At 57.5% G+C, this 20,589-nt stretch overlaps 1 protein-coding gene across 2 annotated transcripts; it reads left to right on the top strand.

Moving 5' to 3' along the window:
* Positions 1 to 9,621: 9,621 nt before the first annotated feature.
* Positions 9,622 to 17,932, top strand: ALX3 (ALX homeobox 3). 2 transcript variants are annotated; one of them, XM_056123234.1, is made up of 4 exons: positions 9,622 to 9,918; positions 14,380 to 14,696; positions 16,965 to 17,093; positions 17,621 to 17,932. In XM_056123234.1, the coding sequence occupies exons 1-4, from the start codon at positions 9,642 to 9,644 to the stop codon at positions 17,870 to 17,872; spliced, it is 975 nt and encodes a 324-aa protein (XP_055979209.1). In that variant the 5' UTR covers positions 9,622 to 9,641; the 3' UTR covers positions 17,873 to 17,932. The 2 variants fall into 2 exon arrangements, with proteins under 2 accessions (XP_055979209.1, XP_055979208.1); XM_056123233.1 differs by having other exon boundaries at positions 17,358 to 17,778.
* Positions 17,933 to 20,589: the final 2,657 nt, after the last annotated feature.

The raw sequence follows: 20,589 nt of genomic DNA, 5'->3' as shown, positions 1-20,589 counted from the left end.
TTGTTCTGGGGATGTGTTGTCTAAAGGCTGGTTTATTAGAGTGCAGGAAAAGGCCCAGAGTTTATCAAGAGCAAGACTGTAGCACTGTAGCACTGTCCTCGCGTTGTTCATCGATTTGCTCTAACGGGCACCAGTAACGTCTCCATTGTGAGATTTGTTACTGTTTTTGGCATATCGAATACGCCACGGGGAGCTTGCCAGGCTCTACCGTGCGGGTGGGATACTCTCAGTAGCTTGCCTGGCTCTCCGAGAGGGACGAAAGAATCGAACCCGGGTCGGCCGCGTAGAAGGCAAGCACCCTACCTGTTGTGCTATCACACCAGTCCCTAGAGATCAAGAGCAAGAGCTGAAAATCGTATTTCTGAGAAACAAAAAAGTTACAATTTTGCAAATATAAAAGTGATTTCAACAAAAAAATTTCAACAAAAACCCCCACAAAATTTCAAGTATTATTCAGATGACGATTTGGGACATCTTATCAAAACTTTTTTTTTGACATCTTATTATCTCATTCCTACTTTGGACAAACTGGCAGGCTATCGAATGTAGCCTGCCCACAGGGCAGAGTCTGGCAAACTCCCCGTGGCGTACCCAATATGCCAAATACCAGTAACAATGATGGGTCTCATTCTCCTAAAGAGCCTTGAATATAATCCCAGGGCTAGGATGAAAGAGACGTTACTGGGGCCTGCTCGAGGCAATCGACGATTAACAGGATGATGAAATGAAATGAAAAAAATTCAGATGACACTGCAAACTCAAGGGAGAGAAGGGCTGAAAACAGAGACAGGAGGTGGCTGGAGGCTGCTCAGTCCCACCTCGGGAAGGAAGAGAGTGTGGGGCAGTGCTTTCCTCAGTGCTTGGTTACTTGCCAGCCAGGCTTCCTCCTCCCTGTGCTTAGCGATGGCACCTGTGTGTTACATCTATGGTGGGATCCCAGCACGGGCTGGGGAAGGCCAGTACACAGGGCCCTGGATGGGAGCCCACCTCCGCGGTGACGCCCAGGAAGCAGCATGTGTGCCCTGATGGACACTCACTCGAGGCAGAGCACAACAGAGGCACCCACAGGTGAGTGTGGCTCAAACACTGTGGTTTCCGGGGGCTCTCTGGGAGTGCCCCGGAGGAAGAACGGCAGCTGCCAGGTCAGCAGCCCTGGGGGGAGTCAGCCCCTGCCTCGCCAGGGCAGTGTCATCGCGTATCAGACAGGATGTTCACAGTGACCTGACTGTGACATGAGCCTGGAAAGCGAGACAGCATCCCCTGGTACAGGCAGGTGCTCTGGGGTTAGGTACCGCTGCTATCCACGCTCCATCCCTCTCTGGCCCTGGACACTCCAGAAGAAGCTGGCCAGGGCCTCGCCACCTTCTCCAGAAGCTTCTCCCCTGGTCTCACACCAATTTCAAGCTCGTCCTCACACTCTCCCCCGCCCTGCAGAGGCAGATGCCAGCGGTGGGCGCAGGGGGCACTTATCTCAGCAGTGGGGGGGTGGGTCCCATGCATGTGTTCAAGGTTATTGAGTATGTGTGTTAGGGGTGTGCGGGGCGTTTGCATTTCCTTAGAAGGGCCTCAAATGTGATAATTACATACTTATTAGCCCTATAAAATAACAAATCTGGAATCTGCACTCTGGAACCAATGGATTTCCTGCTGAAATGAGTTCAAGGGGTACCCTGGCCAGCATTCCCAGTGAGAAAAGCCAAAGTCCTGCCACAAAAGCCCTGAAAGGTGGCCCCTGCTACCCTGCATCTGCCAGCTCCCGCCCAGCTCAAGGGACACCTGGTCTTGCTGGTTTTTTTTTTGCTTTTGGGGTCACACCTGGCGATGCATAGGGGTTACTCTTGGCTCATGCACTCAGGAATTACTCCTGGCGGTGCTGGAGGACCATCTGGGATGCTGGGAATCGAACCCAGGTTGGCCGCGTGCAAGGAAAACGCCCTATCCGCTGTTATTGCTCCAGTCCCTGGCCTTGCTATTCTTGCTGCTGCAGTTGTCTCCACCATTCCTGTGTGCCCGCCCATTTGCTGGGCATGGGTCCTGGGGGTTACCCAGAAAGGAGGGGGACTGCCCAAGCCCGGGGCTTCCTCCTACCACTGCTGAGTCTCCGGCTTCAGCTGAGCCTGGCAGACCTGAGGCCTCAGAGACAGTCCTGTTCCCTGACACCTCACTCCCGAATTCCTCCAGATTCCTGGGAACCCCTCAATCTCTCGTCCTGCCTGGACCCCAGAAATATTCAGAATATTCAAGCTCACCAGACAGGGCTTCCTGTTTGACATCTCTGCTGTGGTCTCTGGCATGACCTCTGACCCCTGCAAAGGTCCCAACTGTCTATCACCAGCCAACCTGGGAGGCGCTGCGTGAGGGGTGCAGCCTGACCTGGGCTGAGAGGGTGCCCGTCGCACAGGCCAGGGGTGTGTGCCTGCCCTGGGCTTCTCCTGCTGGCTGGGGAAGGCCTCAGAGTGAGGGAGCCTGACTCTGTCTCCGGGTACTGCCCACGGCACACACAGGCATCAGCAAATCCTGACAAGAGACCCGGGAAATGGAACATCCCGGGGTTATTGTTGCCAAGAGCCTAAGCTAAGAGAGGGGATTCCTGTTTCTCACTGTGAGTGCATCACAGCCCCCACCACAAATGCCTTCTCGGGGGTCTCTGTAGCACCAGCCACCAGAACCCGTTTAGCCTCATACGCAGAGAGAAAGGTAGAATGAGGAGGGAAAAGAACAGAGAGAGAGAGAGAGAGGGGGGGGGAGAGGGGAAAAGAGAGATGGAGGGAGAGAGAGACAGAGAGAGACAGAGGGAGACAGAGGGAGAGAATGAAAGCAAGAGAGAGACAGAGAGACAGAGAGACAGAGGACAAGTGCCTGCTGTAGAGACTGACTTGGCAGGAGGGAAACAGGGGGCACTGGTGGTGGAAAACGTACACTGGTGAAGGGATGGCTATTGGAACATTGTATGACCGAAATCCAATCATGAACAACTTTGTAACTGTGTATCTCATGGTGATTTAATAAATAATAAGAATTACAAATAAGAATGAGGAGGGCAAGACAAACCTCAAGACACTGCCATTTCCCAGACAGGACTCTGCCTCTTGACCCTACCCCAGCTGAAGTCGTTCCTAGGGAAGAGGCAGGAAGAATGCCCAGAGGAATAAGGTCCATGGTGAGTCATGCTCAAGAAATATCCCTACACACCCCGACAATAGCACAGTGGCTTAGAGCACCTGCCTGGCAACTGTAGGGCCACAAGTTCAAATCCCTGATGTGCTGGAAGCCTTACTATTGTCATCTGACACCTCTGCTCTGTGCAATTACTGGAACAACAATTTCTGGTGCAGCCTACCCAGGTGTATGAGCACCACAGAAAAGGGTATGACACCCCCCCTCCACTCCAGTAAATGTGCCAGCCTCATTGCCAAGAGAGATATACAGTGGGTGGATGCTTCCTTGCACGTTGCCAACCCAGTTTGATCCCCAGCACCCCACAACTTTTCTTAAGCATTGCCAAGATTGATCCCTCAGTGCAGAGCCAGGACTAAGCCTTGAGCATTGATGGGGTTCAAAAACAAATAAATTATTTTAAAGAAGTGTGACCTCTGGGGAGCACATGTATGAATACCAGGGCAGCCCGCAGAAGGCCCCATGACTTGTGGGTCTCCATTAAGGGGGACCCAGGCAAGCGTTTGTGCGATCACCTGGGTCAAAGGAGCAGAACCCTCCCTCGGTGGCATGCAACTCCTGGCCAGCACCACAACTAACAGTGGGGAACCCCGGGTCATCACTCCACCACTGAAGGGAAAGGGAGAGAGTGCAGAGAACAACAAGAAAAAGAAAAGAGGGGCTGGAGCAATAGTACAGAGGGTAGGGCTTTTGCCTCCCATGCCACTGACCTGGATTTGATTCCCGATACCTGATATGGTCCCTCGAACAATGCCAGAAGTAATTCCTGAGTGCAGGAGTAACCCCTGAGCATCACCGGGTGTGACCCAAAAAGAAAAAGATAAGAAAAGGAAAAGAGAAACATCTGTATAAACACTATTTCCTTCATTCTACCAAATCGCTCCCCTCACTTTCCAGGGAGAGAAACTGAGGTAGAGATTCAGTGACTCTCCCAGTGACACAGCAAATCAACAGGAGGTGGGAACTTGCTCCTAAACAGCCTGGAAACATCTCCCCGAAGTACAGACTTCAGTCGCACGGTCAGAAGCACAGCCGAGCAGCCTCGGCACCCATCGCACAATTCCCCGCTTTCTTTCTTCGCCACAGCACGGGTGAGGAGCAAGCACCGGATCTGGAGGTTTATTTACCATTCCTCAGCCTGACCTTCCAGGAAGAATGTCACTAATGAGAAACAATCTACTTGGACTCCCAAACCCAGCATTTTCATTGGGATCAATTACGATTTCAGAGTTGGAGCAGCACAAAGGTAACGCTGACTGTCTTCCCTTCAAAGAAAAAAAAAAAACAAAACTTAAAAAGCCCCTGAGTTTTTCCTGTCTGGCAGGAAGTCTGGACATGTCACACAAGTGTCAGAGCTGGGGTTGCGTGGCTCCCGTTGTTCAGTCCGCTTTGGAGGGCCACGGGAGAAAACAAAGAGCAGCGTCCACCTTCGTGTGGGAGGGCTGGGGGCTGTCGGAAATGAAAAGCAGGGCTGAGGAGGTGGCTCAGAGAGCTGGGGAGCCTGCGAGGCATGGAGGAGCCCTGGATTTCGTCCCTGGCACTGCCTGGTTCCTGAGCACCAAGCCAGGAGGAGCCCCCAAGCACTGCCCCAAAAGCAAAACCAAACAAAAAAGAATTAGGGGCCGGAGTGATAGCACAGCAAGGAGGACGTTTGCCTTCAGGAGACCGACCTGGATTCAATCTCGGCATCCCATATGGTCCCCCGAGCACCGCCAGGAGTGATTCCTGAGTGCAGAGCCAGGAGTAACCCCTAAGCATCGCCGGGTGTGACACCCCCCCCAAAAAAGAAAGAAACTGAAAAGCAAAATAGTCGTGGGGACTGAAGTTTTCCCAACTCAAGAACTGACTTACAGTTTGGAGGCAGAAGCTGTGCTTGCAGACTGGAATCCATTCTAACTCCTGTCCCAATATCAAGTTCTCTCATTGTGGGGCAGTTCTAGCCACGTGAGCCTCCAGAAGGCGGGAGTCACACCTCTGCAGGATCCCAGGGCCAGCAAATGCCCATCACAGAGCCGGTTCTCCTATTGAAAGGATGAATTAAACAATTAATGAGTGTAAAACAGTTGCAGAGAAACAACCAGTATTATTTTAAAGCAGTTTTTCTCTGCAGAAGGAGTGGTTTTGTTTTATTCAGTTTGGGTTTTGATTGGAACACTCCTGGCTGAGTTCAGAGCTTATTCCTAGTTCTGTGCTCAGGGATCACTCCTGGCTGAGACCATACGTATGTGGTTCCATGGATTAAACCCCGCTCAGCTCTTGCGAAGTAAACACCATTCCCACTGTACTATCTCTCCAGTCCCGAGAGATGTTTTTAAAATGTGTTTCCGGGGTTAAAGCAACAGTATAGTGGGTAGGGCATTTGCCTTGCATGGGGCCAACTCGGGTTTGATTCCCAGCATCCCATATGGTCCCCAGAGCACCGCAAGGAGTAATTCCTGAGTGCAAAGCCACGAGTAACCCCTGTGCATTGCCGAGTGTGACCCAAATAGCAAAATAAATAAATAAATAAACAAAAAGTGTCTCCATCCTAGCATCGAAAAGTATCTGGTTCATCCTGTTAGCCTCCTCATATATTCCATGCACAATAAATCAGTGACAATCACTCTAATTCAACTGGAAATGACACAACACAGATGGTGAAGCTGCACCTTCTTTTGAAACCTTGCCTCACAAGTGCCCATGCGCAGGCTCATAAAACCTCTGTACTTCATCTGGTCTGGGTATAGCAGGAGAGACCATGCTGCTGTCCCAGCCACCTCTGAAGGCATGAGTCTACTCGACTCCACCTGGAGATTGTGAAAGAAACCTGCAGTTCCCTCTGGCCACTAGCTCTGTCCCCAGCCTCAATTTCCCTTACAGGAAGAAGCTCTGACCTTCCTTTGAGACAAGGGGGTGTGCCTTGGCTCACCACATGAGCAGAAGGACTCAGGGATGGGTGGGATCACATGAGAATCCATCCTTCCTTGTTCTGCTACTACGTGGTTATGTCTCTGTTCAAAGGACTCCTTTGGATGTCCTCAGCATCTTTCTCAGCACAATGAGGATCATAATTGTATCTCTGTCTCGGAATTGCGAGATTAAAACCAAAATCTAGACCACATCAGCCTGATGTACTATAAGCTCTCCATGTTGATTATTGACTATTGTTTTTATTTACAAAACTAGAACCCTGTGACTCATCAAATCTTCTGCAAAGGGAAATTTAAGAACTGAGGTGGGGAACAAAGAGATAGTACTGATCTTAAGGTATTTGCCAACCCCAGATCAATCCCTATTATAAGGTCCTTATGTGCAAGCATATAATGTCCCCCAAACACCCCCAGGAGTGATCCCTGAGCACAAAACCAAAAGTAAGCACTGAACAACACTGAGTGTGGCCCCACCACCACCACAACAACAACAAAAGAGAAAGATAAAAGAATGAAAAAAAGAAGATCTCTGAGATCATCTCTGTGTTCCCCACACATACATCCAATCATCCCAGACTGTAATGAGTTTGAAACTTGTGGGGGACAGGGCCAGGTCAGTCTCCTCTGAGTGCCCTATATTGCATGGTTCTGGAAGACACCCTAAAACAAGATTTGATGCAAAAACCAGAATGTGATCTGAGCTTCCCTCAGTCTCAGCCCGGTCTGCAACAGCATGGCATTATGGACACTGGCTCTGCTCTGAAGCAAGGGAGAAAAGCAAGAGGATCTTCAGGACTTGAGGGGGCGTGCGGGGGTCTCTCTGCTAAGCTCCACCCATCATGTTTAGGGCTAGGAACCCTCCACCAACTCAGTACTGTAACTCAGAAATCTGGGATGCTGTTTCTGGGGATCCTAATCACTCATCAGCTCTTTAGCAAAGCACATCCCTCAAAACATGAAAGCAAGTGATGCATTTTTTATGATGAGAAGACGAAGACAAGGCTCAGAAAAATTATCACTTAGGGAAAAACAGATGCATTTAAGTCAGGCTGCCCTAATCAAACCATTGGTAGCAACTTCTTTATGACATGTTTTTTGTTGGTGTTTTGTTTGGGGGCGGAGGGAATCTGTTTGTTTTGTTTTGGTGTGATGGTGCTTGGGGCTTATTCCCAGCTCTCTGCTCAGGGATCACTCATAATGGATTCAGGAGATCTCAAGACTTCGAGGATCAAGCATGGGTTGGGATGGGAATGTGCTTACTCACTGTGCTTTCACACCTTCTTTTTTTCTCCTCCTCTTCTTTTCTTTTGTTTTGTTTTGGGGACACACCTGACAGTGTACACGCCTGATTCTGAGCTCAAGGATCTCTCCAGGACAGGCTTACAAACTACTTGAAGTGCAGGGGATCAAACTAGGACCAGCCTCAAGCAAGGGAAGCACATTACCTGTAGTACTCTGTAGTACTCTAGTCCTCTTATTTCTACCAGCTACAAAGTCAGCTGCTTGATAACTTTCTGAAAGGAATTGGTCTCCTGAACTGACACTAACAATCCTCCTAAAAGGTCAACAACACCCACAACCGTGTTCCAATGACAGAAAAGGTTTCTACAGAAAACCCTTATTCATGGATTTAAAAAAAAAGAGGGGGGATCTAAATAAGTCCATTGCCCTGAGCTTAGATCAACTAGATCCTGGGAAATGGGTCTCCCTGGTGAGGCCAGAGAGGAAGCTTAATTCTGAGCGGAGTCTCCGTCTTGGCTAGAAATATCAAGCCCAGGTGTTCCCTGTTGGCCATCTGCAGTCTGTGATTAGGGGCCCTAATGGCCATAATGCCTCCAGTGTGGTGTTTAAACCAATAATGCTTCAGAGAAGTGACGGTACGTTTAATAACGGCTTAATGACTGCTTGTGAGATGCAAGGCTTCTGGTTCCTGTTTGCCCTTGATTTACAGCCCAGCCTGGGCTGAGGACAGCCAAGAAACCCCCTTTAAGCCCCCAGCGGAAGAGGGAGGTGTTCACACCAGACCTCTCAGATTCCTTTAAAAATTGAGAATTCAAATGAAATACAAATGATGTCCACCTCCCAGCTCTTCCCACTCACTTCTGGGGCACTGAGAATTAAACAATGGTTCGCTGCAGAAACCCCACAGTCCACAGAAGCAGCAGCACCTTGGCTATTTTCCCCCAAGGCTTAGGCAGACATTGGCTGCTTCTCTTTTTGGGAATTCTTTTATCCATCTACTCATTTATTTTTGGTTTAGAGGTCATACCAATTGTGCTCAGGGCTTACTCCTGGCTCTGTACTTGGGGGTGTCACTCGGTTGGTGATTGTAGACCATGTGGTCCTGGAAATTGAGCCTGGGGCTCCAGCGTACAAAGCGTGTGCTCAGTCTTTGAGACATTTCTGCAGCCGCATTTTTTTTGTTTGTCTGGGGGCACACCCCACAGTGCGCAGGGAGTTGCTCAGGGCCATACAGGGTGCCAGGATGGAGCCATGATTGACCACGTGCCAGGCAAGCAAGTACCTTGACCCCTGTATACTCTGGACTCTATTGGCAGAAAAATCAAGCTGCCACCCGATTCTCTGCTTCCTTTGCCTGGGGAGTCCAGTGCTCTCCTCCCTCTGAAATGGCAGCAGGTGGCAGCAGTCCTGAGATCTGAAACCAGACGGTGCCTCTGCAGGGGTCCCAGGTCCCCAGACACCAACAGGACATTTGCCCCCTTCCTGCCGGATTGAAAGGCAAAAACCTTCCACGTTTTTTATTTTAGTCCACCTGCTCCCACGGCAGTCCCTGCAGGACTGTGCAGGGCCCTCCCACGCCCGTGGCTTCCAGTCTTCCAGTCTGCTCTGGAACCCTGGGGGAAATGAGATGGACTCAGTGCATCAAATGGGCACGGTAAGAAGCGCAAGGACCTACTGCTGATCCACAGCGCCTGGGCCCAGCGCTCGCCCGCCCTGTCCAAACCGGAGCCCTGAACTGTTCCAAGCCCAGTGCCCTCTCCCTGGGAGAAGCAAAGATTTTCCAGCTAAGGGCCAACGTCCTCTGCCTGCCCGCAGCAGGGTGAAGGCAAGTCCCACACTAGTCCGACCACCCCGACCCGCAATCCAGGATGATGTCTGGAGACCAGGCCTAAGTATTTTGGGGTGTACTGAAGGGAGGACTCTTCATAAGTCCCCCTCCTCCAATGGTCTCTCCCCATCTAGGCGCAAGAGCCTGTAGGCTGGATGCCAGGAGGCTGCTCCGAACAAGGGGCTCCCCAAAACGGGCAGACAAAAGGGACCCTGATCTCTAAAGGCATGGGATAAGGGAAGGGGTGATTCAGGGGGCTCCCGGGCTCCGAGGGGTTAACCGGCGCGGGGCGCACGTGACGTGGATGGTTCCAGCATTAAGTCAGAGGCAAGGCCCCCTCCCCTGTCCCCCGCCCCCCGCGGCGCGCGCCGCTCCCGGGGGCTCCGCGCCCCCGCGCCCAGGTCCCTCCCCCTTGGCGGGCGCTCACAGGCCGCGCGGGCAACGCGAGCCCCGGAGCCCCGGCGGCCTGTGAGCCCCGAGTCGGCATGGACCCCGAGCGCTGCGCGCCCTTCACGGTGGGGCCCGGGCCCAGCCCCTACACAGCCGCGGGGGAAGAGTCTCCAGGCGCCCCAGGGACCCCCAGCGCCGCGCCCCACCTGCACCCCGCACCTCCCCGCGGCCCGCGGCTGACCCGCTTTCCGGCCTGCGGGCCCCTGGAGCCCTTCCTCCCGGAGCCGGCCAAGCCGCCCGCCAAGTACCTGCAGGTCCTCGGGGCCGGCCCGGCGCTCAACGGCGGCCACTTCTACGAAGGACCCGCGGAAGGTAACGCGGGGCACGGGGCGCGGGACGCAGCCGGGACCCGCTCGCCGGCGTTCCCCGGGCCCGCGCGGGCCTCCACTCCCGTCTCGCCCTCGAGGCCCTCGAGGCGGCTCCGTCGAGCCCGGCCGTCGCCGGTTCAGGCCGATGGACCAGGGGCCGAGCCGGGCGGCCCGTACCCCGCGGCGCGCAGGGGCCGCGGGCGGCGGGCGCTGGGGAGGAGAGATCGAGCGGGGCGGGAGCGGAGGCGGGACGGCCACCGAGCCCCGGGCCGGGCCCACCGCACCGCACTGAGCCCCCGGCCCCGCGTCCCACGGCAGAGGGGCGGCTTTTGTGTGTGGCGCCCGCGGGTAGCCACGCCGGGCACCGCCGAGGGCTGCGGCCTGGCCGGCGGCGGCCCCCGGCCCCCAGGCCCGGGCTCGGTGGGCAGGGCGTTGCCTGCGTGCAGGGCACGGGGCAGGCCGATGCCGGGTAACTGTTCTCTTATTTCTCAGACTGACCTGGCCTCCCCGTCTGTAGGCGCGGCGACGGCCGCCTTCTCCACGTCCGGGCTTCCCGGCTGCTACGTCCCCGCGGGTCCACCAGGAGTTGCCCGCCCGGACCTAAAGCCCCGGGGTGCCCGGGACTCCCGGGACGCAGCCGCAGCGCCAGCCGCTGCACTGGAGGAGCTGCGGGAAACCGGCACCCGCGCCCTCCCTAAACCGGGCCGCTCCATCCCGCAGCCCGGGCGGGCAGCGGGGCGCTCGGGCACAGGCTCCCCAGCCGCCTCCGCCCCGCCGGCGCCTCGCGGGCCTCCGCAGAGCCGCCCCGCAGCCCCGGCCTTCGCCCAGCCGGGCGGTGAGAATGTGGAGGGGAGGGCGGGGAGGTGTGTGGGGGTCAGCGGAGGAAATGAGAGAGTCCGCGGAGCTGCGTGTCTGAGCCCTTTAAAGGAGGCTCTTCTGATAAAAACCACAGTTGAGACTTAATGAGAAGCAGTTGGCCTGGCTCCTCTGAGCCCCGCCAGACGGCGGCGGCCGCGCAACGCCCTGAGCACTGCCGGGCACAGGTACCCGGGACGGCTCCGAACGCCGCCGCGTCGGGCAGGCCCAGCCCTGACAAGGCGCGCCGCGGCCCGCACGCAGCGCGCACTGACTCCCAGCCTTGGAGCGCGCCCCGCGGCCGTGAGCGACCCGGCAGCGCTGAACGAGGATCGATCGTCGAGAACGAAAAGTATCGGAAGAAACGCCAAGAGCGCCAGCGGCTACGAAACGGAGGGAGAAGGACGCTGGACCGAAAACAAGGGCGGTGAGAGGCCAGAGGTGAAAGGGCAGGTTGGCGAGCTGGGCAGAGCCGGACGGCGTCTAGCCAATGAACGAACGAAAAAGTTAAGAAGTGAGCAGAGGATCGGATGAAGCGGGTAAACGGAGAAAGCGGCAAAGAACGGGAAAGAAAGGGCAGGCAAAACGAAAGGGGAACCGGGGACTTCCTAAAAGAGGAGGAAAATGCAGAATGCAACAGAAAATGAATAGAAAGAAATGAACGATTAGACTTGAGGGCAGGAGAGATAGTACCGGGGTCCAAGGGATTTGCCTTGCACACAACCGACCCCAGTTCTATCCCTGGCACCACGTATGATTCCCCCCGGACCCCAGCATCTCTAGGAGTGATCCATAGCGGAGCCAGAAGTAAACCCCGAGCACCGCCGCTTGTGAGCAAAGACCCTACGCAAAAGGGACGCAGTGGTTCATCTATGTGCGGAGGGCAGAGGCTGCACAGCGGGCGGGAGGTCACCCCTGCAGAGGGCCTCGGTGCAGTGCGCGGCGCAGCTGTCCCCGGGACCGACGCTCAGCCCGTGGTAGAAAGTAGCGAGCCAAGGGGGGAACCCGCCTTATTTCTCTTTTAAAATAACGGACCCAGGGCGGTTCCAGTTTAGACCAGTGAGCACGCAGCTGCGCCCCAGCTGCAGCACGATCTTTGCTGAGGCCCCCCGAAGCTCCGCGCGCTTCCAGAGCGCCGCACGCAGCCCCGGAGCCCCGCCGCGTGCGGACGGCGCGGACCGTCCGCGTGCGCTCCGCTCGGGGCTGCGCTGCGGGCCGCGAAAGCGCACGGCCGTGCCTTCGAGCTCTACCGGTGGCCGCCCCCTGGATGCGGGCGCAGCTCTCAGACGGCCGAAAAGGGTCCGACGGACTCCGGGAAAGGCCGCGCAAACGCGCGCACCGGAACCGTGGCCCTCTGAGCGACGACTCGAGTTCTGTGCGTCTGCCCGGGGCCTCGAGACCCGGCATCGCTGCAACCGACACGCGGCGTCTCTGTGCCGGCCAGTTCGCGGAGCCCGGAGATCCACGCGCTCGGCGGGGTCTGTCGGGTCGGTCAGGACCGCGCCCGGCCGCAGTGCTCGGCAGCCTTTTCTGGATGGGGAAGTGCGTTGGGGTGTGAGAACCGCGTCAGGTAGAGCCGTGCCGCCGCCTCCTAGGTCCGGGCTGAGCTCATGACTTTCAGGCACCGCGGTTGAGCCGGTCACGGGCAAGAGCCCCAGCCACCTATGCACTACCCCTTAGCCACCCCGGCACCTCCAGGTGCGCGGGTCTCCCACTCCCGTCCCACCACGAAGAACATCTTTCTCTTCCAAATTCGGTTCCGCGGCCGGCCAATCCTTCCTGACCCCGCCAGGGGTGCCCCTCATTTGTCCCACCTCCTTCTCCCGGCATTCTTGGAGGTACACCTCTGTCCCCCAAAAGGAAAATGCCGCCGTCCCTTTGTCCCTTCGGAGTTCTCCGGGTGGAGGCAATGACCCAGAGGAGCCTTTGTCTGCTCCCAGGCAGCTGGAGACGAAGGTTTGGACCTCTGAGGAGGCTGAGGGTGGGCAGCTGCACTCAGAAGTCCCCAGCTGCTTCAGTTCGTCCAGTCGGTTTATGAGGAGGTTTCTGATGAGGAAGGAAAGTCGGGAGCCTCAGCTCCAGACCCCACTTCCTCTGGACAGACCCTTTTGGGATCCCCATTCTGATTTTGGGGGAATCATCTGCCGTGATCTGGGTGCTCCCTGAGACCCCGTCCAGGACTCATTCTGACCCTTTTTCTGCCCAGAGTCCCACGGGACTTCTCTCAGGCCCCAGGAGCCCAACCCCACAGCCTTGCAGGGTATGGGAACATTCCAGAGTCCCGGGGGGTCTCAGTTCTCAGTTCCATTTCCAAGAGCCCTTTGTCCTAAGCTCCCACTACATGAAAGTACCTCCAGAACCAAAATGTGTCAAGGGAGAATGGAAGTCGGGGACTGGAAGCCTTCTGGTGACCGCCTGCTGCCCCCAGGGCCCCCCCTCCCCAGACTCCCCCAGATTGCCCCAACTAAGGACCTTAGTACAGAGCTTGGATTTTCCTGGGAGGTCACTGACCCCCCCCCTCAGATGAGACCCCCCTTGCCCTCTTGTCCTCCACAGCACAGACAGGTGGGGGACCCGGCCGCTCACCCGCCTGTGGGTCCCTGCTGGATCCTAACACCACAAGGTCTTGGTGCCAACTAGAGCATCCTGAGGGCCAGGCCCCCACTGAGGAGGGAGGGGAGTGGGCGTCTTCCTGGCGTCCATGCTGCTGCCCCAGCTAACTGTCGAGAACAGATTTCATGCTGAGGCTGCTGGGGGTGCTCCCAGAGGGACCGGGCCGGGCAGGGAGCATTCAGGGTGACCTACTTTCACCACTGCCTCCCCTCCCCCCCCCATGCCTGCCTGCGGCAGAGTTCCACCCCCTTCTGAGAGGAAGCTCCTCGGGTGGGCTGCTGGGCTGCTGGGAACGGGTCCCCAACCCTAAGATGGGGGTGCCAGGGATCTGTCAGAAACTCCCAGAGTAGGCAGGGGGTGTGAAGCTGTGAGGAAGGAAGGGGCCCCTCCCATGCCCAGCCGCTCTTCCACAATATTGGGGAGCACCAGACCACTGCTATCAGAAGCTGCTTTGCCCCATCCTGCCTCAAACCTCATGCCTTAGGTTTGGGGAAGGGGATCTGACCTGGCCTGAGACCCGGGGTTCAGAGAGTGAGGCCCAACAGGACCCACCAGAGGGGCCTGGACACACACATGTGGTTGCAGGAACGTGGGAACCAACCAAGGCCTGCAGAGTGGGGACAGACTGGCACATCCTGGCAGGGGCGGGTGTGGGCAGCCACTGCCTTCATCACCACCCCCACCTCTGAACTTGGCCCTGCCTGGTGGCGCCAATCCTGGCACCTCCACACCCTGGGGGATGCTCCACCACAGAGCAAGCGCTTCCCCGAAATGAGCCCCCCTCTGGCCTGGCCCGGAGGATCCGCCCAGACCACAGAGCACAGGGCTCCCCAGGGCCCCCTCCCCGGCTGGAGGCGCAGCAGCAGGCAGGCTTCCATGCAGGGTGGCTGTGAGGAGGGGGGGCGGGGCGGAGGCGGCAGCCTCTCCCCTCCCTCCATTCCACCCACAAAACCCCCTGGTTCTGCTCCCATCCTCCTTTCTATGTTTTCCATTGCAGCGGAGGAGAAGGCCACCAAAGCTGCCAGCTTCCCCCAGCTGCCCTTGGACTGCCGAGGGGGCCCCAGGGACGGACCCTCAAACTTGCAGGGCTCCCCGGGCCCTTGCCTGGCCAGCTTGCGTGTTCCCTTGTCACCGGGGCTCCCCGACTCCATGGAGTTGGCCAAGAACAAGAGCAAGAAGCGCCGGAACCGCACAACCTTCAGCACGTTCCAGCTGGAGGAACTGGAGAAAGTTTTCCAGAAAACCCACTACCCTGATGTGTATGCCCGGGAGCAGCTGGCTTTGCGCACAGACCTAACCGAGGCCCGCGTCCAGGTGAGGGTACCCCGTGCATGGACCCTCCCGCTCCTCCACCACCCAGAAACTGGGCCCTGGTGCTGAGCAGAGTGGCCTGCCCAGTGCCCACCCCGGTTCCCTGCCCCAGGCCGGTGTGCCACACTCCACTCGCTGGCTGTGAAGGGGATTTGCAGCCAGAGCAGGAAGGGAAGGCGCTGAGGCAGGTTGGGACCCAGGAAGGGGTGGGGTGGGGCAAGCTAGAGTCTGGGGGGGAGAGTGGGAGGGAACATGCTTGGCACAAGTGTGCAAGCACCAGGCATGGGCAGAGGGCCCCACTTGGGCTTCTGAGGTGACCTGGAAGAAGAAGAGTTTCTCCCCATTCCTGCCGCCAAGCTCATGCCTGTGCCATGGTTGCCTCTGGGAACTCCATGGGAAGGCCACGACGCTGGCTGAACTCGTGGCAGGCACACAGCCATTCCACAGAGGTGGCCACAGCTAAGCTCAGCCTGGGTCTGGGGTCTGGGGCTCTTCCCCCTTCTCTGCTGAGCTGTGTTCAGGTAGCAGCCTGAGCTTACTGCTGCCAGCATGTCCTACTGCTTCCTGGCCCATCAGGGTGCATTCAAGACCCCCCCCCCCCCCATTACATAAGGTGCAGGCCTGAGCTGGTGACCCCCGACACTACCAGGGTGAGGGGCGCTGGACAGCTGTGCCCAGGGGAGCGTACCCCCGTCTCCTAGGCCTTCAGACTCTGGTGGGATGGGGGCATCACCAGAAGCTGCCCTAGAGTCAGGGTGTTTCCTCTGTCAGAGGCCCATCCCAAAGAGGGACTAAGACAGGCCCACATGGGCAGGTGCAGGGTCCGGAGCTCTGAGCGGGCAGTGGGTAGCTGGCGAGTGTTTGGCTTGACTGGTCCCAGGCTCCTCTACCTGCTGACAGGGGACAGAGAACAGAGGAAATGGACCAGGCAGCTGGGTAAGTGGCAGTGCTCTTCCTCCCCGCCTGGGCAGGCCTGCTCGGGAGGCTGAGGGAGTGGGCAGGTCCCCCTCTTCTACATCAGGTCCCTGCTGCCTGCCTGACTAGGGACAGCCACAGGTGTGCGTGTGTGTGTGTGTGTGTGTGTGTGTGTGTGTGTTGGGGGGGTGCACGCACACATGTCCTACTGTCCCAACTCCCTAATACACCCCTGGAAAGCAGGTGTATTGTCTGGCTTGGTTTAGTTTGGCTTCCATAGTGTCTCCTGGAGCCTAGCATGTTTGTTTACTCTTTCATTTAAATTTTTATTTTAGGCATAGTGATTTATAATAATGATCATGGCGGGGTTTCATACATAAAACATTTCCGCACCATCCCCCCACCAGAGTGCCCGCTTCCCTCCACTACCGTCCCAAATCCCCCATTCTATTCCCCCGGCCTCTGCAGACAGGCTTCCTCCTACAGACCAGACACTGAGTTATTAAAAGGCCATTATTGAATGATGAAACCACAAACCGCATGCAGCAACACGCACGGATGTCACAGGCATTGCGCATACACCAAGGCCGACAGGTACACGTGCAGCACAGACAGCCGAGTGCTTGCACACAAACGGCAGAGACCCTGGGAATCAGATGGCCGTGTGAGAGGTGGCGAGTGCCATGAGAGGCAGAGGCATTTGGGGACTCTTGGGGAGGCTGGGCTTGGGGGTGCAGGCAGGCTCCTAGGAGAAAGCGGGGGGCCACAAGGCAGCAGGGTGTGTCCTGGACAAACTGGGGAACAGTGAAAAGGAAAGAAGAAGGTGCTATGGACTGGCGATGAGGAGGACTGTCTGGAGACCCCCCGTGGTTCTGTGGGAAGATCGGAGCAGACCATTCAGCCCTTCGATGCCACACGGGCGTTGGGCAGAGAAAGGGGACAGCGGGGTCCTCCTTCTTCCCAGGAGGAAGTTGCCAGGATCCCCTAAGTTTCACAGACCCCAACAGGGCCCGGCCTGGCTGGAAAGCCAGAGGACGTGACTCAGCCTGGGGAGGTCGGGGGAAGCAGCCGGGAGGTGTCATGGGGCCCATAAACCCTCTCGGCCCCTCCCAAGCTCTCTGGGCCCTGAAAATAGATTTTTAAGTTCCCGTGATTCAAGATCCTCCAGCGCATTGGCGGGTAAGTGCAGGAGTTGGGGTACTTGCCTTGGGCTTGCAGATATGGCACCAACCCGGGTTCCATCCCCTGCCCCGCCACCAGGGGTCACCCCTTAGCTCAGAGCTACGAAGAGTCCAAGACCTTGCCACCCAGAGCCAGTATCCCCTGAGGGATGCCGTAACCTCTCTCTGCCGGCAGGTGTGGTTCCAGAACCGCAGAGCCAAGTGGCGAAAGCGTGAGCGGTACGGTAAGGTCCAGGAGGGGCGGAATCCCTTCACGTCGGCCTACGACATCTCTGTGCTGCCCCGCACTGACAGCCACCCCCAGGTGAGACACACCCCCCCGCCCCCACCCCGCATCCGACTGCACTGGCATCAGATCCTGCTGCCCCTGGCAGTATCACGTCCACCCCTGTTGGCTAACAAAGGTGCTCACGGGTAGCAGACAGGGGCTTCCTAACATACCACCGTTGGTGGGCATAGAAAGTGGGGAGCTTCAGACCTAGGCACGGGGAGGCTTCTGGGAAAGTTTCTGGAGTCAAAGGGCAGAAGGCCTCAGGGGCACTCATGGGCTTCCCTCTCTCCCTCACAGCTGCAGAACTCCCTGTGGGCCGGCCCTGGCTCTGGGAGTCCCGGGGGGCCTTGCCTCATGTCTCCAGAGGGCATCCCCTCCCCGTGCATGTCTCCGTACTCTCACTCTCATGGCAACGTGGCTGGCTTCATGGGGGTGCCAGCGTCGCCCCGAGCCCATCCCGGCGTCTACTCCCTCCATGGCTTTTCCCCTGCCCTGAGTGGCCACAGCTTTGAGCCCTCCCCGGACAGCGACTATAAGTCTCCCAGCCTCGTCTCACTCAGGGTGAAGCCCAAGGAGCCACCCAGCCTGCTGAACTGGACCACGTGAGCGGCGGGGTGGGCTCTGGGACCAAGCTACTTACCCCCGCCCCCGCCCCCCCACTGCTCCCGCTGTACCCCTGCCTGGATGCCAGAGAGCATCGGAACACACCTCTGCCTCCCAGCCCCAGATGGTTCCTGGAGGCCCGGGCGGAACAGCAGGGACCCTCCACCTCCCACCGGCATCCAGCCGCAGAGAAAGGCGGGGCTGCCTAGCAGCAAGGGGGCTTCAAAGCATTCCTACCGCACACTGGTCCTCTCACCCAGCTCTGGGCTGGGGGAAGGCCGCCACCTTCCTCCAGGCTTCATCCAGGCTTAACTGACACAGCTGAATGGGCTCCTCACGGAGGGAACTCAGGAAAATGAGAGGACACTTGAACCAGCCGAGTGCCCGTGTCTGAAGCTCACGGATCGCCTAAGCTCACACTTCTCCTGGTTGCCGCCAGGGGGCATGCACCCGGTGGGCTGGGGACAGCAAGGGGTGTGAAAGGTGGTGGCCCTGTCCTCTGCTTTAGCCACCCTCCTGCCCTGTGCTCCCACCCTGAGTGTGCTATGGAGTCATCTGCCCCCTCCAAGGGGCGGAGATTCCACCAGAACCACCACGTAGTTCGACTCTTTTCCATGGGATCAGGCCAGAGCTACATTGTTCAAACTATAGGCCTCCGCAGCTAATCCATTGGAAGCTGCTAAGAATAAAAGAGTTCCACAGACGGAGTCCCTGAGATTCTGAACCCATTTCTGTAAAGACCAACCAAAAACCAAATGAATCAAAAAAAAAATTCACTGCTGCCCAACAAAATAAAGGTGGCACTGTTTTCCAGACCGGTGAAGAGTGTCAGGCTGTAGCAGGGGTAAGCTTGTCTTCGCAGGTCCCCTCCCCCCAGGCCAGCAGGAGCCCTGGAGGTCAGGAAGGTGCCCTGCTTCAAGGTCTGGTGCAGTCTGGTGCAGGGCGGCTGGGACAACAAGGGCTCGAGGAAGGGAAAGTTGGAGATGGAGGAGAGTGGGCAAGCGGAGATGGAGACTGAACAGACCGTTGGCGGAAGGTGGGATGGAAGGCTGGGGGCCCATCGAGGGCTCTGTGTGAGAGCCTGCTGCACTGGAACCCAGAATGGAGGGGGTGGGGCCGTTGCTTCCCCCAGACAACCCCGAGTCTGTGGGGCAGAGACAAAAGCCAGGACTCCTTTCTTGTGGTTTCAGAGTACATGCTAGCCTGCACCCCCACTTTCTGCCTTATCTCTGCAGCCAGGAAGACGGGGGAAAAAAAAATCAGGCTTGTCCCTCCCCATAAACACAACCACATTTGCGGCTCAGCCGCCCCACCCGACCTCCTCTTCCAGGCCAAGGAGCCAGCCTGCAACCAAGCCCTTGCCGCTGTCCCGTGACAGGCAGGCTCCTGTCTGCCCTTCCCATCAGTCAGTTCCCTCCCAGCCCGACCAGGCTCCAGCGTGAGCCCTTGCTGTGTGATGGGATGGGAAGTGCCAGGCGAAGACCCTTCCACATTGGTCAAGACCGAGTGTGGGCACCGGGAGATGGTGCCAAGACCTGGGGCACATGCATGGCATGCAGAACGTTTGGGTCCCATTTCCTGTACTGTATGCTCCCCCGGACACCGCCAGGAATGACCCCTGAGCATGGAGCCGGGGTGGCCCCCAAACAAAAGACCCTCCAAACTCTAAACAATAAAAACTCATGAGGGCCAGAGATAGGACAAGGATTAAGGCCCCAAGCCTAGCACAGTCGAATGTGGTTCGATCCCCGGTTCCCCATCAGGTCCTGCAAGCCTCACCAGGAGTGATCCCTGAGTGCTGAGCCAGGAGTAACCCCTGAGGGCCGCTGGGTGAGACCTAAAAGCAAAACCAAATGACCAGGAAGCCAGCCCTGGCTTCTAATTCCAGGTTCACTGCACCCAGGAGTTCCTCGCCTGGGGACTGGGCAACGAAACGCTGGACCTACTATCCCGGCACTCGGGGGCGGGGGTGCATTAGTTCTTGAGTCGTCAAGTCTGTTACAGAGGGAGAGACCTGCTGGAGGGTCTGTGGAGGCCCGAGCAAAGGAAGCATGAGGGGGTGCGGAGAGGAGGGTCGGACCAGTGGGAGAGGCGGTCCGAGGGGGGCGGGGAGGGCACAGGGAGGCCAGAGCCCAGCTACTGGCTCCCATCCAGGGCATCTGCCCACAGCTCATATTTTTTTGTCCAGTGACAGCTAAATGAAGAGAAAGCGAACTCTACAACCGCCCGCTTCACACATAATGAATATGGATGGGCACCCCGGAGCCTGCTCCCGGATTATCTGTGAGCTGACGGCTTCTCCCACTGCCGGGCCATCCCGCCGGCCTGTCCCCTGACTGGGACGAGGGCAGCCTTCCACCTGCTTCCTATTAGCCCCCTCCACCCCAGCCTCCTCTTCTCCCCCACACCCTAGGCCTCTCGCCCCAGGTCTCCAGGTGCCGCTGCTCCCAGGATTGCTCCGGACGTGACCTCAGACCTCATGCTGAGGTTGTGTTTCTACAAGCCTGGCTGGGCCTCTGGTCACCCCTTCTAGAAAAGGAAAGGGGGTGTCCTCCCTGCCCCAAAATGAAAGGGAGCTTCTGGACTCCATCTCCCTTCCCTGGGTTTTCCCGCTGCCCCAAGGAGATCAGCAGGGCCCACTCCAGAGCCCTGAATCTTGGATCTGGCAGGAGAGTGGAAGAACTGGTGGTTGTTCTTTGGTCCACACTTGCCACCTCAGTCTAGCGCTGGAAGATGCTTCTCATTAGAGGCACTCAATCTCCCCTAGTACCTCAGCGGGTCTGAGCATTAATGTGAATTACAGCCCTAAGAGCTGACCTCTACAGCCTGGGAGAAACAGCTGGGTATGGCCCCTGGCCGGCTACTCCCTGCGTCCAGCAGGGGGTGTACCTGCCTCCCACCCCAGCTCCCCCAGCAGCTCAGCAGG

Source organism: Sorex fumeus, unplaced genomic scaffold, assembly GCF_029834395.1.
Source record: "Sorex fumeus unplaced genomic scaffold, SorFum_2.1 ptg000047l, whole genome shotgun sequence".
NCBI lineage: Eukaryota > Metazoa > Chordata > Mammalia > Eulipotyphla > Soricidae > Sorex > Sorex fumeus.
Note: the sequence above shows the minus strand (reverse complement) of the source record. Positions and strands in the feature narration are given on the sequence as shown.

Bases quoted from the DNA above. Each gene is read 5' to 3' on its own strand.
- ALX3 (XM_056123233.1), top strand. From the start codon at position 9,642: ATGGACCCCGAGCGCTGCGCGCCCTTCACGGTGGGGCCCGGGCCCAGC. The intron at 9,919-14,379 runs GTAACGCGGGGC...TTTCCATTGCAG, and splicing joins CTACGAAGGACCCGCGGAAG to CGGAGGAGAAGGCCACCAAA. The intron at 14,697-16,964 runs GTGAGGGTACCC...CTCTGCCGGCAG, and splicing joins TAACCGAGGCCCGCGTCCAG to GTGTGGTTCCAGAACCGCAG.